This window comes from Rana temporaria, chromosome 7, assembly GCF_905171775.1.
Source record: "Rana temporaria chromosome 7, aRanTem1.1, whole genome shotgun sequence".
NCBI classification, from domain to species: domain Eukaryota; kingdom Metazoa; phylum Chordata; class Amphibia; order Anura; family Ranidae; genus Rana; species Rana temporaria.
The window spans coordinates 205,551,700-205,565,524 of NC_053495.1; the positions used below are offsets into that span (position 1 = coordinate 205,551,700).

The following is a 13,825-nucleotide window of genomic DNA, read 5'->3' on the forward strand; positions in this document are numbered from 1 at the left end:
GTACATGTGAAAGTTTTTATGAGAATTGAATGAAATATCAATCATTTGTTTTTTTCATTCAGGGCTTCTATTGGTGACAAACTGCCAGCCTACAGGTGAGTTATTGATTTGCGCTTTTTAAATGTATAAGGAAAAACACTCACCGGCCAGTTATATAACAACGTTCATACTCAGGAGGATGTTCCAGAAATTCAAACAAATAGTTGGTGGGAATATCATTATATAAAGAAAAAAAACATATATAAGTGCATCTAACCCTAAGAACATTACTAACAGAGAACTATAGGAAAATATGACACTATATTACCAAAAGTATTGGGACGCCTGCCTTTACACACATGGGGCCAGATCCACAGTCAGCGGCGTAGTTTTAGGCAGGCGTAGCGTATCGTAGTTACGCTACGCCGCCGCTACTTTGAGAGGCAAGTGCTGTATTCACAAAGCACTTGCCTCTAAAGTTACGGCGGCGTAGCGTAAATCTCCCGGCGTAAAGGGCGCGGAATTCAAATGATGAACAGGGGGGGCGTGTTTTATGTAAAATAAGCTTGACCCCACGTAAATGACGCTTTTTTCGTACGGCGCATGTTTACGCGCATGCTCAGTATCACGTCGAATTTTCAAATTAAATTACGCCCGCTCAATGCCTAGACGACGTGAATGTAATTTACGCAAAGCCCTATTCGCGAACGTTTTACGCAAACGACGGAAAATTCTACGCTGGCCCGACGTCCATACTTAACATTGCGTACTAAGACGTACGCCAGTCGGATCTAGCCCAGCTTCAGGCGTATCTTGTTTTGTGGATGCAAAACAAAGATACGCCGGAGCATCCTAGAAGTTACGCGGCGTATCAATAGATAAGCCGTCGTATCTCGTATCTGAATGCGGGCCCATGAACTTTAACGGCATCCCAGTCTTAAAGTGGAGGTCCACCCTAAAAAAAAAAAAAGGCTAAAAAAATAAAAAACACCTTGCACTCTACACCCCCCCCCCCCCCCCAAGCCCCAGTTTTACTTATCTGACCCCCCGAACTTCAGTGAGCAGCTTCATCGCAGCTTTGGGATGAATTGGAGTGGCCAGGCCTTCTCATCCTAACCTTAACTCTAAACCCTAACCACAAACCCTAACCCTAAACCCTAACCCTAACTCTGACCCCTAAGCCTAAACCCTAACCCTAACTCTAACCTTAACTCTAAACCCTAACCACAAACCCTAACCCTAAACCCTAACCCTAACTCTGACCCCTAAGCCTAAACCCTAACCCTAACTCTAACCTTAACTCTAAACCCTAACCACAAACCCTAACCCTAAACCCTAACCCTAACTCTGACCCCTAAGCCTAAACCCTAACCCTAACTCTAACCTTAACTCTAAACCCTAACCCCAAACCCTAACCCTGACCCCTAACCCTAAACCCTAACCCTAACTCTGACCCCTAAGCCTAAACCCTAACCCTAACTCTAACCTTGACTCTAAACCCTAACCACAAACCCTAACCCTAAACCCTAACCCTAACTCTGACCCCTAACCCTAAGCCCCAAACCCTAACTCTAACCTTAACTCTAAACCCTAACCCCAAACCCTAACCCTGACCCCTAACCCTAAACCCTAATCCCTAACCCAACCCTAACCCTAAACCCTAACCATAACTCTGACCCCTAACCCTAAACCCTAAACCCTAACCACAAACCCTAACCCTAAACCCTAACCACAAACCCTAACCCTAAAACCTAACCATAACTCTGACCCCTAACCCTAAACCCTAACCCTAACTCTGACCCCTAACCCTAAACCCTAACCCTAAGCCCCAAACCCTAACTCTAACCTTAACTCTAAACCCTAACCCCAAACCCTAACCCTGACCCCTAACCCTAAACCCTAACCCCTAACCCAACCCTAAACCCTAGCCCTAAACCCTAACCTTAACCCTAACCCCAAAACTAACCCTAACACCCTAACCCTAAACCCTAACCCCTAACCCAAACCCTCATCCTAACCCCTAACCCCTGACCCCCTAAACCCTAACCCCTAATCCTAAACCCTAACCCAGCCCTAAACCCTAAGCCCCAAACATGGGAGTCTATGCCCAGAAGTTGGTGCAAATACCTGTCTTAGACAAATACCCCCTCCCCCCTGAAAGGTGCCAAATGTGACACTGGAGGGGGGGGGGGGGTTCCGAAAAGCGGAAGTTCAATTTTTGGGTGGAAAAACATCCGATGCTTACAGGCCCCTCCAGTCCCCTCGTTTACTTACCTGAGCCCCCGAAAGTCCTGCGTTGTGAACGTACTGGCTTCTCAGCCGGGCTTCTTGGCTCTTCATTGGATGATTGATAGCAGCGCAGCCATTGGCTCCCGCTGCTGTCAATCAAATCAATGACGCGGCGTGTCGGGGGCGGGGCCTGAGTGGTACAATACTGTATCACACGGGAGCGCGCCCGCAAGTTAACTCCCTTGGGATAGCGCTTCCCAGAGGGGGGTTAGCTCTAGCGGGGAGGAGCTGAGACAGCCGCCGAGGGACCCCAGAAGACGAGGATCGGGGGCCACTCTGCGCAAAACTAACTACACAGTGGAGGTAAGTATAACATGTTTGTTTTCAGATAAAAGTGGTCTCAGCAACGGATTCGCCGCAAGATAACTATTATCGGGGGCGGGAAGAGGGCCCCCCCTGATGCCGCGCTCCAGTGGTCTCCGCCCCTTACCAGAGACGATCGGGTCCTCTCCCCTGTTCGGCTGGCTGCCGAGTGAGGCCCCATGGCATGGACTGGCGGGAGCGACTTCAAATGTCCGTCCAATGACCGTCCAATGCTCTTAAAGGAGAATTTTTTATTTTATTTTACAAATTATTATTTTTTATTGCATTTTAGTGTAAATATGAGATGTGACGTCTTTTTGACCCCCAGATCTCCCATTAAAGAGGACCTGTCATGCTTTATTCTATTACAAGGGATGTTTACAGTCCTTGTAAATAGGAATACAAGTGACACCATTTTTATTTTTAAAAAGGACAGTGTCAAAAAAAAAAAAAGTAAAATAAATAAGAAAAGAAAAAAGATTTAAAGCGCACCGTCCTGCCGAGCTTCCGCGCAGAAGCGAACGCATACGTGAGCAGCGCCGGCAAATGAAAACGGTTTTCTAACCATTCCTTACATGTAATTGCAGAATCAACAACTACAACTTCGAGAACATCTGCCGAGACAACTACAACTGTCACATCTACAATTACAGAAGTACCAACTACAACTGTCACATCTACAGAAGTACCAACTACAACTGACACATCTACAACTACAGAAGTGCCAACTACAACTGTCACATCTACAACTACAGAAGTACCAACTACAACTGCCCTACCTACAACTACAGAAGTGCCAACTACAACTGTCACATCTACAACTACAGAAGTACCAACTACAACTGCCCTACCTACAACTACAGAAGTGCCAACTACAACTGTCACATCTACAACTACAGAAGTACCAACTACAACTGTCATATCTACAACTACAGAAGTACCAACTACAACTGTCCCACCTACAACTACAGAAGTACCAACTACAACTGCACTGCCTACAACTACAGAAGTACCAACTACAACTGTCCTACCTACAGAAGAACCAACTACAACTGTCACACCTACAACTACAGAAGTACCAACTACAACTGCCTCACCTACAACTACAGAAGTAACAACTACAACTGTCACACCTACAACTACAGAAGTACCAACTACAACTGTCACATCTACAACTACAGAAGTACCAACTACAACTGTCACATCTACAACTACAGAAGTACCAACTACAACTGCCCCACCTACAACTACAGAAGTACCAACTACAACTGCCCCACCTACAACTACAACTGCCCCACCTACAACTACAACTGTCCCATCTACAACTACAACTGCCCCACCTACAACTACAGAACCACAAACTACAACTGCCCCAGCTACAACTACAGAAGTACCAACTACAACTGTCACATCTACGACTACAGAAGTACCAACTACAACTGCCTCACCTACAACTACAGAACTACCAACTACAACTGTCCCATCTACAACTACAGAAGTACCAACTACAACTGTCACATCTACAACTACAGAAGTACCAACTACAACTGTCACACCTACAACTACAGAACTACCAACTACAACTGTCCCATCTACAACTACAGAAGTACCAACTACAACTGTCCCATCTACAACTACAGAAGTACCAACTACAACTGCCCCAACTACAACTACAGAAGTACCAACTACAACTGTCCCATCTACAACTACAGAAGTACCAACTACAACTGTCCCATCTACAACTACAGAAGTACCAACTACAACTGCCCCACCTACAACTACAGAAGTACCAACTACAACTGTCACACCTACAACTACAGAAGTACCAACTACAACTGTCCCATCTACAACTACAGAAGTGCCAACTACAACTGCCCCACCTACAACTACAGAAGTACCAACTACAACTGCCCCACCTACAACTACAGAAGTACCAACTACAACTGCCCCACCTACAACTACAGAAGTACCAACTACAACTGCCCCATCTACAACTACAGAAGTAACAACTACACCTGCCCCACCTACAACTACAAAAGTACCAACTACAACTGCCCCACCTACAACTACAGATGTACCAACTACAACTGCCCCACCTACAACTACAGAAGTACCAACTACAACTGCCACACCTACAACTACAGAAGTACCAACTACAACTATTCCACCTACAACTACAGAAGTACCAACTACAACTGCCCCGTCTACAACTACAAAAGTACCAACTACAACTATTCCACCTACAACTACAGAAGTACCAACTACAACTGCCCCCTCTACAACTACAGAAGTACCAACTACAACTGCCCCACCTACAACTACAGAAGTACCAACTACAACTGTCCCACCTACAACTACAAAAGCACCAACTACAACTATTCCACCTACAACTACAGAAGTACCAACTACAACTGCCCCACCTACAACTACAAAAGTACCAACTACAACTGCCCCACCTACAACTACAAAAGCACCAACTACAACTATTCCACCTACAACTACAGAAGTACCAACTACAACTGTCACACCTACAACTACAGGAGTACCAACTACAACTGCCCCCTCTACAACTACAGAAGTACCAACTACAACTGCCCCACCTACAACTACAGAAGTACCAACTACAACTGTCCCACCTACAACTACAAAAGCACCAACTACAACTATTCCACCTACAACTACAGAAGTACCAACTACAACTGCCCCACCTACAACTACAAAAGTACCAACTACAACTGCCCCACCTACAACTACAAAAGCACCAACTACAACTATTCCACCTACAACTACAGAAGTACCAACTACAACTGTCACACCTACAACTACAGGAGTACCAACTACAACTGCCCCCTCTACAACTACAGAAGTACCAACTACAACTGCCCCACCTACAACTACAGAAGTACCAACTACAACTGTCCCACCTACAACTACAGAAGTACCAACTACAACTGCCCCACCTACAACTACAAAAGTACCAACTACAACTGCCCCACCTACAACTACAAAAGCACCAACTACAACTATTCCACCTACAACTACAGAAGTACCAACTACAACTGCCCCACCTACAACTACAGAAGTACCAACTACAACTGCCCCACCTACAACTACAAAAGTACCAACTATAACTGCCCTGCCTACAACTACAGAAGTACCAACTACAACTGCCCCACCTACAACTACAGAAGTACCAACTACAACTGCCCCACCTACAACTACAAAAGTACCAACTACAACTGCCCCACCTACAACTACAGAAGTGCCAACTACAACTGCCACACCTACAACTACAGAAGCACAAACTACAACTGTCCCACCTACAACTACAGGAGTACCAACTACAACTGCTCCATCTACAACTACCAAAGTACCAACTACAACTGCCCCACCTACAACTACAAAAGTACCAACTACAACTGCCCCACCTACAACTACAAAAGTACCAACTACAACTGCCACACCTACAACTACAACAGTACCAACTACAACTGCCCCATCTACAACTACAAAGGTACCAACTACAACTGCCCCACCTACAACTACCAAAGTACCAACTACAGCTGCTAAACAAAGAACTGTTAGTTATTTCTTTATTATAAGAATGAATCTTCAATTTATATCGGATTATAATAATTCTTCATCTGAAAAATACAAGGAGCTCAGTGAGAAGATCAGATTTTATGTGAGTATAAGAACTATTATTATTATTGTCCGAAATATTATTAGAAGTTTCTTGACATCCATGAATGGAATTTTAGGGAGATCGTTTATAAAGAAAATGTACTGGAATTGAGCCATTCTCATTTTTGAAGCATCTTTAGTAACTACTCAATCACATATGAGTAGCCCATGTGTTATGAAAAAGAAATGCAACTCTTTCTGCAATGCTTGCCCTGTGCTGTGTTCCCTGCAGACTCTGAAGTCCTCCTCCAGGTTGAATGATGGTCAGCGTCATAGGCATGTGCACAGGATGTGTGAGGTGTGCCTGGGCACACCCTAATAACCTAGGGGCAGATTCACATAGAATTACGCCGGCGTATCAGCAGATACTCCGACGTAACTCCGAATCTAAGCCAACGTATGTCTAAATGTATTCTCAAACTGAGATACACTTAAACATGCCTAAGATACGACGGCCTGCGCCGTCGTATCTTAGGGTGCAATATCTACGCTGACCGCTAGGTGGCGCTTCCATTGCGGTCGGCGTAGAATATGCAAATGACTAGTTACGCCGATTCACAAACGTACGCTTGCCCGTCGTAGTGAATTTTAAGTTGTTTCCGTGATAGATACGCGGCGTAAAGATAAACATGCCCCCTAGGTGGCGTATCCAATGTTAAGTATGGCCGTCGTTCCCGCGTCGAAATTGGAAAATTTTATGTCGTTTGCGTAAGTCGTCCGTGAATGGCGCTGGACGCCATTTACGTTAACGTCGAAACCAATGACGTACTTGCGACGTAATTTCGCGCAATGCACGGCGGAAAATTTAGAGACGGAGCATGCGCAGTACGATCGGCGCGGGAACGCGCCTAATTTAAATGATCCACGCCCCCTACCTGGATCATTTGAATTAGGCGGGCTTGCGTCGGTGGACTTTGCGCTACGCCGCCGTAACTTTACAGGCAAGTGCTTTGTGAATCAAGCACTTGCCTGTAAAACTTGTAACTTGTAACATAAAGGAAATACGTTACGCCGCCGCAGTTCTACGAGAATCTGGCCCCTAGTGTGCATTAGCATTATCACTCTGTGTAGAAGCGGGGGGATGGGAAAGATCTCCCTCTTACCGGTCCTGCCATAAGAGAAGTGTTTACACACATCTTTCACTGTGCTGGCAGGGATATAAATGTGCCATATATATATATATATATATATATATATATATATATACATACATACACACACAGTGGAATCTCAGTTTAAGAGTAACTTGGTTTGAGAGTGTTTTGATTTTTTTTTTATCCTGACTCGGTTTGCGAGTGTTGACTCGCAAGACAAGCAGAATTCAAGCTAAATAGGCCTGCAGTACCTCATTTGGCCTGAGGTACAAGGGGCGCAGAAGCTGTGCAGAGCCCAAAATAGGCCTGCAGTACCTCATTTGGCCTGAGGTACGGGGGCGCAGGAGCAGAGAAAAGCCGGACATTAGCCTGCAGTACCTCATTTGGCCTGAGGTACTGGGGCGCAGGAAACAAGCCGAAGTGTCCTCTGGCCTTTTCGGCGCTCTCTGGCACCCCACCTCAGGCCGCATTCGGTATTGCATCCCATTGAAGTCAATGCGGAACAAATCATTTTAGTTTCCATTGACTTCAATGGGAAAACTCGCTTTGATATGCGAGTACTTTGGATTACGAGCATTCTCCTGGAACGTATATTATACTCGTAATCCGAGGTTCAACTGTATATACCTATATATATATATATACACACACAGGCCCAGATTCACGTAGGAGATACGACGGCATTTTTTTTTTTAGATTTTTTTATTTTTATATATATATATATATATATATATATATATATATATATATATATATATATGTAATAAAAGAAATAAAAAAATATAAAAAAAAAAATTTATAAAAAAAAGGGGGATTGTCATCGGGGCCCTGGGGACCTCCGGACCTCTTAAAAATAAAATAAAAAATTTGTCCCTTTAATAATTTTTTTTATAAAATAATATTAAAAAAATATATATTTTTTTTTATAAAAAAAAGGGGGGGTTGCCATCCAGGCCCCTGGGAACCTCCGGACCCCTTACAGGTGTACTGCCTGTACCCCCCTGATGGCGGCCCTGATGACTGAGTGCGTCATTTTTGCAAATGCCATTATTGGGGTTAATGCGCAAGTAATGCCAATCAAAGCGCGGGAACGGCGATTACAGGAAGAAAATGCGAGGGGACATGGCGGCGGAGGGGAACTAGGAGGACTTTCGGGGGCTTCGATCTCAGGTAAGTGCCACATAATGAGCTAGTACGCTATGCATACTAGCTCATTATGCCTTTCTCTTGCAGGTTTTTTTTTCCTCGTTTTTCGGGGGGGGGGGGGGGGTTACTTCCTCTTTATCGTGCACTTCAATCGTATTTTTTGTAACTAATTACGAGGCCTTGAAAATTTTACATGAATTATATATATTCTCCCTGCAGGCGCTACAACTCATTCAAAGGACGTTGTTTGGCTGCACCGGTGTCACTGTATACGGCTTCAGGTAAGTTATTAAAATGACAAGTTTGTGTGGAAAAAAAAAAATATATATTTTTATCATTGTCACTTTTCAAAAACTTGTAGATAAAATTCGATCTGCGAATAGATCAAAAAAAATAAAAGTTTTGTGATTCAATTTTAATTTTTGTATAGCAAAAAAACTGTGGTGACTGAATACCACCAAAAGAAAGGTTCTATTTGTCCAAAAAAAAAATAGTTAAATAAAACATTTTTGGGTACATTGTTTCATCACTGAGTACTTGTCATCCAAAGAATCACAGAGAAGAATGGACTGTTAATGAAGGGGGTAAAACTCAAGGGCATAACTAGAACCTTCAGGGCCCTGGTGCAAGACACCATGAAGGACCCCCCGATCCTGTCCCAGGGGCCCTTACCATTGATCCAGGGCCCTTTACCCCCATCGTGGGGCCCTTTATTGCGGTCCCACAGCAGGACCTTTTCACGTGTTGTGCAGCAGGACCTCTTCCTGCACAGTTGCCAACCTTTCCAAAAATATATTTCAGAGACACTTTTTTTTTCCTATGTATTCAGCCAACCAATGTAGGGGGAAGAACGTATCTTAATTAGGGGTGGGCCATTTAAAATGTGTGGTTCTACAAGAATCACCTAATGCCATACCCGTTTGCACATTTCTACACCCCCCCCCCCCACAACATCCTCAGTACCACTTATACATCTCTGTACCTCCCAAATAATCCCTGTACCCCTAGCACACCTTCCTACTCCCCAGCACACTTCTGTATCCCTTACTGCACCTCCTACACACACCTCTGCACCTCTCAACATCCTTCGTACCCTCCCAGCACACCTCTGCACCTCTCAACAGCCTCTGTACCCCCCCCCCCCCCCCAGCACACCTCTGCACCTCTCAACAGCCTCTGTACCCCCCCCCCCCCCCAGCACACCTCTGCACCTCTCAACATCCTCCGTACCCTCCCAGCACACCTCTGTACCTCTCAACATCCTCCGTACCCCCCCCCCCCCCAACACACCTCTGCACCTCTCAACATCCTCCGTACCCTCCCAGCACACCTCTGCACCTCTCAACATCCTCTGTACCCCCCAACACACCTCTGCACCTCTCAACATCCTTCGTACCCTCCCAGCACACCTCTGCGCCTTTCAACATCCTCTGTACCCTCCCAGCACACTTCTGCATCTCTCCACATCCTCCGTACCCTCCCAGCACACCTCTGTACCTCTCAACATCCTCCGTACCCCCCAACACACCTCTGCACCTCTCAACATCCTCCGTACCCTCCCAGCACACCTCTGTACCTCTCAACATCCTCCGTACCCCCCAACACACCTCTGCACCTCTCAACATCCTCCGTACCCTCCCAGCACACCTCTGTACCTCTCAACATCCTCCGTACCCCCCAACACACCTCTGCACCTCTCAACATCCTCCGTACCCTCCCAGCACACCTCTGTACCTCTCAACATCCTCCGTACCCCCCAACACACCTCTGCACCTCTCAACATCCTCCGTACCCTCCCAGCACACCTCTGCACCTCTCAACATCCTCTGTACCCTCCCAGCACACCTCTGTACCTCTCAACATCCTCTGTACCCTCCCAGCACTCCTCTGTACCTCTCAACATCCTCCGTACCCCCCCCCCCCCCCCAACACACCTCTGCACCTCTCAACATCCTCCGTACCCTCCCAGCACACCTCTGCACCTCTCAACATCCTCTGTACCCTCCCAGCACACCTCTGTACCTCTCAACATCCTCTGTACCCCCCCCCCCCCCCCCAGCACACCTCTGCACCTCTCAACAGCCTCTGTACCCCCCCCCCCCCCAGCACACCTCTGCACCTCTCAACAGCCTCTGTACCCCCCCCCCCTCTGCACCTCTCAACATCCTCCGTACCCTCCCAGCACACCTCTGTACCTCTCAACATCCTCCGTACCCCCCAACACACCTCTGCACCTCTCAACATCCTCCGTACCCTCCCATAACACTTCTGCACCTCTCAACATCCTCCGTACCCCCCAACACACCTCTGCACCTCTCAACATCCTCCGTACCCTCCCAGCACACCTCTGTACCTCTCAACATCCTCCGTACCCCCCAACACACCTCTGCACCTCTCAACATCCTCTGTACCCTCCCAGCACACCTCTGTACCTCTCAACATCCTCTGTACCCTCCCAGCACTCCTCTGTACCTCTCAACATCCTCCGTACCCCCCAACACACCTCTGCACCTCTCAACATCCTCCGTACCCTCCCAGCACACCTCTGTACCTCTCAACAGCCTCTGTAACCTCCCCCCCCCAACACACCTCTGTACCTCTCAACAGCCTCTGTAACCCCCCCCCCCCCAACACACCTCTGTACCTCTCAACAGCCTCTGTACCCCCCCCCCCAACACACCTCTGCACCTCTCAACAGCCTCTGTAACCCCCCCCCCCCAGGACACCTCTGTACCTCTCAACATCCTCTGTACACCCCCCCCCCCCAACACACCTCTGTACCTCTCAACATCCTCTGTACCCCCCCCCCCCAACACACCTCTGTACCTCTAAACATCCTCTGTACCCCCCCCCTCCCCCAGCACACTTCTGCACCTCCTAGAATCCTCTTTATCCCTCAGTATGCCTCCATACGTCCAGCAAGCCTTTGTAACCCCAGTACACCCCCACCCCACCAGCACACCTCTGTACCTCCCAACACCCCCCCCCCCAGCACATATGTACTCTGCCTCACATCTCTGTACCCCGCAGATCTGCACCTTGGCACCTCGCACACTCCTAAGGCCCCTTTGACATGGGGCAGACCCGTCAGCGGGATCCGCTTGCTCAGCAGCAAGTTGGCAGTAGTTGGCACCCAGATAGGATACTGTACTGTGTGACCTCCCCCAACATACACACACACATATATATGCACACACATGCAGTATACCAGTGGCGGTGCGTCCATAAGGGGGGCATGGTCACCGCCCCATCTCTCCTGCACCGCTCTATCACCATAGATAGATTCTTGCATTGCATGAATCTATCTATGTTTGCCGCTGACACCCCCTATTCAGGTGTCCGGCCCCTTTTTGGGCGTCGGGCACCTGAATAACAGCGGCGTGGGTGTTTTTTGGAAGCTCCTGATTAGAGCCGTAAAAAAAGGTGAACAGCGGGCGCCATGCTGGGCGTTCCCTGTTCACTCAGTGTTGTGTTAGCAAAGTGAAGGAATTCGCTTTGCTAACACTGAACCGCCTCTAAGCCAATCAGGTTGCCGAGTCTGTTACCTGTCACCTGATTGGCTGAAATGTCAGGAGCTGTGATCAGATGCCTGAGAGAGGACAGAAGACATGGAGGATGTGCAGGAGACCGCCGCTGACCCGCTGCGAGACAGGTAAGTGCCGGGCAGCATTTGATGGGGCACAGTAGCGGCAATTGATGTGCATACTGGCAGCAATTGATGGGTACAGTAGCTGTGTTTGACGGCACAGTGGCGGCAATTCATGGGTACAGTGGCTGCTTTTGATGGGCACAGCGGCTGCATTTGATGGGCACAGCGGCTGCAATTGATGGGCACAGCGGCTGCCATTGATGGGTTTTTTTTCAGTTTGTTTGCGCCCCCCCCCCAAACATTTTGAGCACCAGCCGCCACTGCAGCATACAGTATACACACATGCATACATACACACATACAGTACCTATATACACAGGCATGCTCACCGATACACATATATATATATATATATACACACACACACTGTACTTCCAGTACAGTCAGATCACCCCATGGCCACTTACCTGTACATTGATCAGCAGCTCTGTCATGCCCACAGCATCTCCCCCTGCACCCGACTGTCATTTTACTATGCAGTGGAGGGGGGGGGGGGGGGGGTGATTGGCATCTCTGGTCCCCATGGAATGACACTCGGGCTAGCAATTTATTGTCCTGTATACAGTGGAGAGGGGCAGGTATCAGTGTACAAGTAAGTCGCTCTGCTTGTATACTAAAGCCGATACCTGCCTGACCCCTCCCCTCTCCATTATATACAGGGAAAATAAATTGTTAGCCGGAGAGGCAACCACAGAGCTGCCGATTGCCCCCCCTGCCTCCACTGCATAGTGAACTGACAGCCAGGGGTGAAGGGGGAGATGCCACAGTGGCGGAATGCCAGGGCCTGGTCACAAGCGTGACTGCTCTGTCCCTGGTAGTTCCACCACTGAACTAAAACCTGCTGCTACTGAGGTGGATAAAGAGGGTCAATGCACACGGCTTGTCTTTTCACACATTACACATAGTACTGGGTTCATATAGAGAAGAATATGTCTGTGTAAGTGGTGGATCTGACCAGGGAGAAGGCATCAAGGCTGAGATATTTCTGTGTGTTTTTTCCTACAGGAAAGGTTCCACCATCGCCAACACTTCCGCAGAATTCCTGAATGACAATCAAACTGACATGGGAGTGCAGGAAACATTTGATAGGAATGCCATGGATGATAACAGCACCTTGGGGGGCATTCCTCTCTCCTTTGAAAACACAACAACTCCAGGTAGGTGAAATCATAAAATAATATTTATTCAAGGTAACAAGTAACAGGTAATAGAAACCATTGTTCTACAAAATATGCTTCAATTCTGTTTTTCCTGGTTTCTCCAGCACCCCCGACTACAACAGCATCTATGATGACCACAGCGCTGACTACAACTGCAGCATCCACAACTACAGAAGCATCAACAGCCTCACCTACAACAGAGGTACCAACTACTACCGTCCCACCTACAACAACAGAACTACCAACTACTACCGTCCCACCTACAACTACAACTGCACCGCCTACAACAACAGAACTACCAACTACTACCGTCCCACCTACAACAACAGAACTGCCAACTACTACCATCCCACCTACAACAACAGAACTACCAACTACTACCATCCCACCTACAACAACAGAGGTACCAACTACTACCGTCCCACCTACAACAACAGAAGCATCAACTGCCCCACCTACAACAGAAGTACCAATTACTACCATCCCACCTATAACAGAAGTACCAACTACTACCGTCCCAC

The 13,825-nt window shown here is 47.5% G+C and overlaps 1 protein-coding gene across 1 annotated transcript in view; it reads left to right on the forward strand.

Annotated features, from left to right (window-relative positions):
* Window positions 1–13,825, forward strand: part of LOC120946264 (mucin-2-like) — a 64,692-nt gene that overhangs the window by 27,782 nt on the left and 23,085 nt on the right. Inside the window, exons 2-12 of the mRNA XM_040361092.1 lie at window positions 63–95; window positions 3,159–3,544; window positions 3,609–3,646; window positions 3,717–4,357; window positions 4,536–4,609; window positions 4,716–4,789; window positions 4,896–5,473; window positions 5,832–6,256; window positions 8,715–8,776; window positions 13,150–13,301; window positions 13,409–13,737. Coding sequence (XP_040217026.1) covers window positions 63–95; window positions 3,159–3,544; window positions 3,609–3,646; window positions 3,717–4,357; window positions 4,536–4,609; window positions 4,716–4,789; window positions 4,896–5,473; window positions 5,832–6,256; window positions 8,715–8,776; window positions 13,150–13,301; window positions 13,409–13,737 — 2,792 coding nt within the window. The remainder of the gene's footprint in view (window positions 1–62; window positions 96–3,158; window positions 3,545–3,608; window positions 3,647–3,716; window positions 4,358–4,535; window positions 4,610–4,715; window positions 4,790–4,895; window positions 5,474–5,831; window positions 6,257–8,714; window positions 8,777–13,149; window positions 13,302–13,408; window positions 13,738–13,825) is intronic.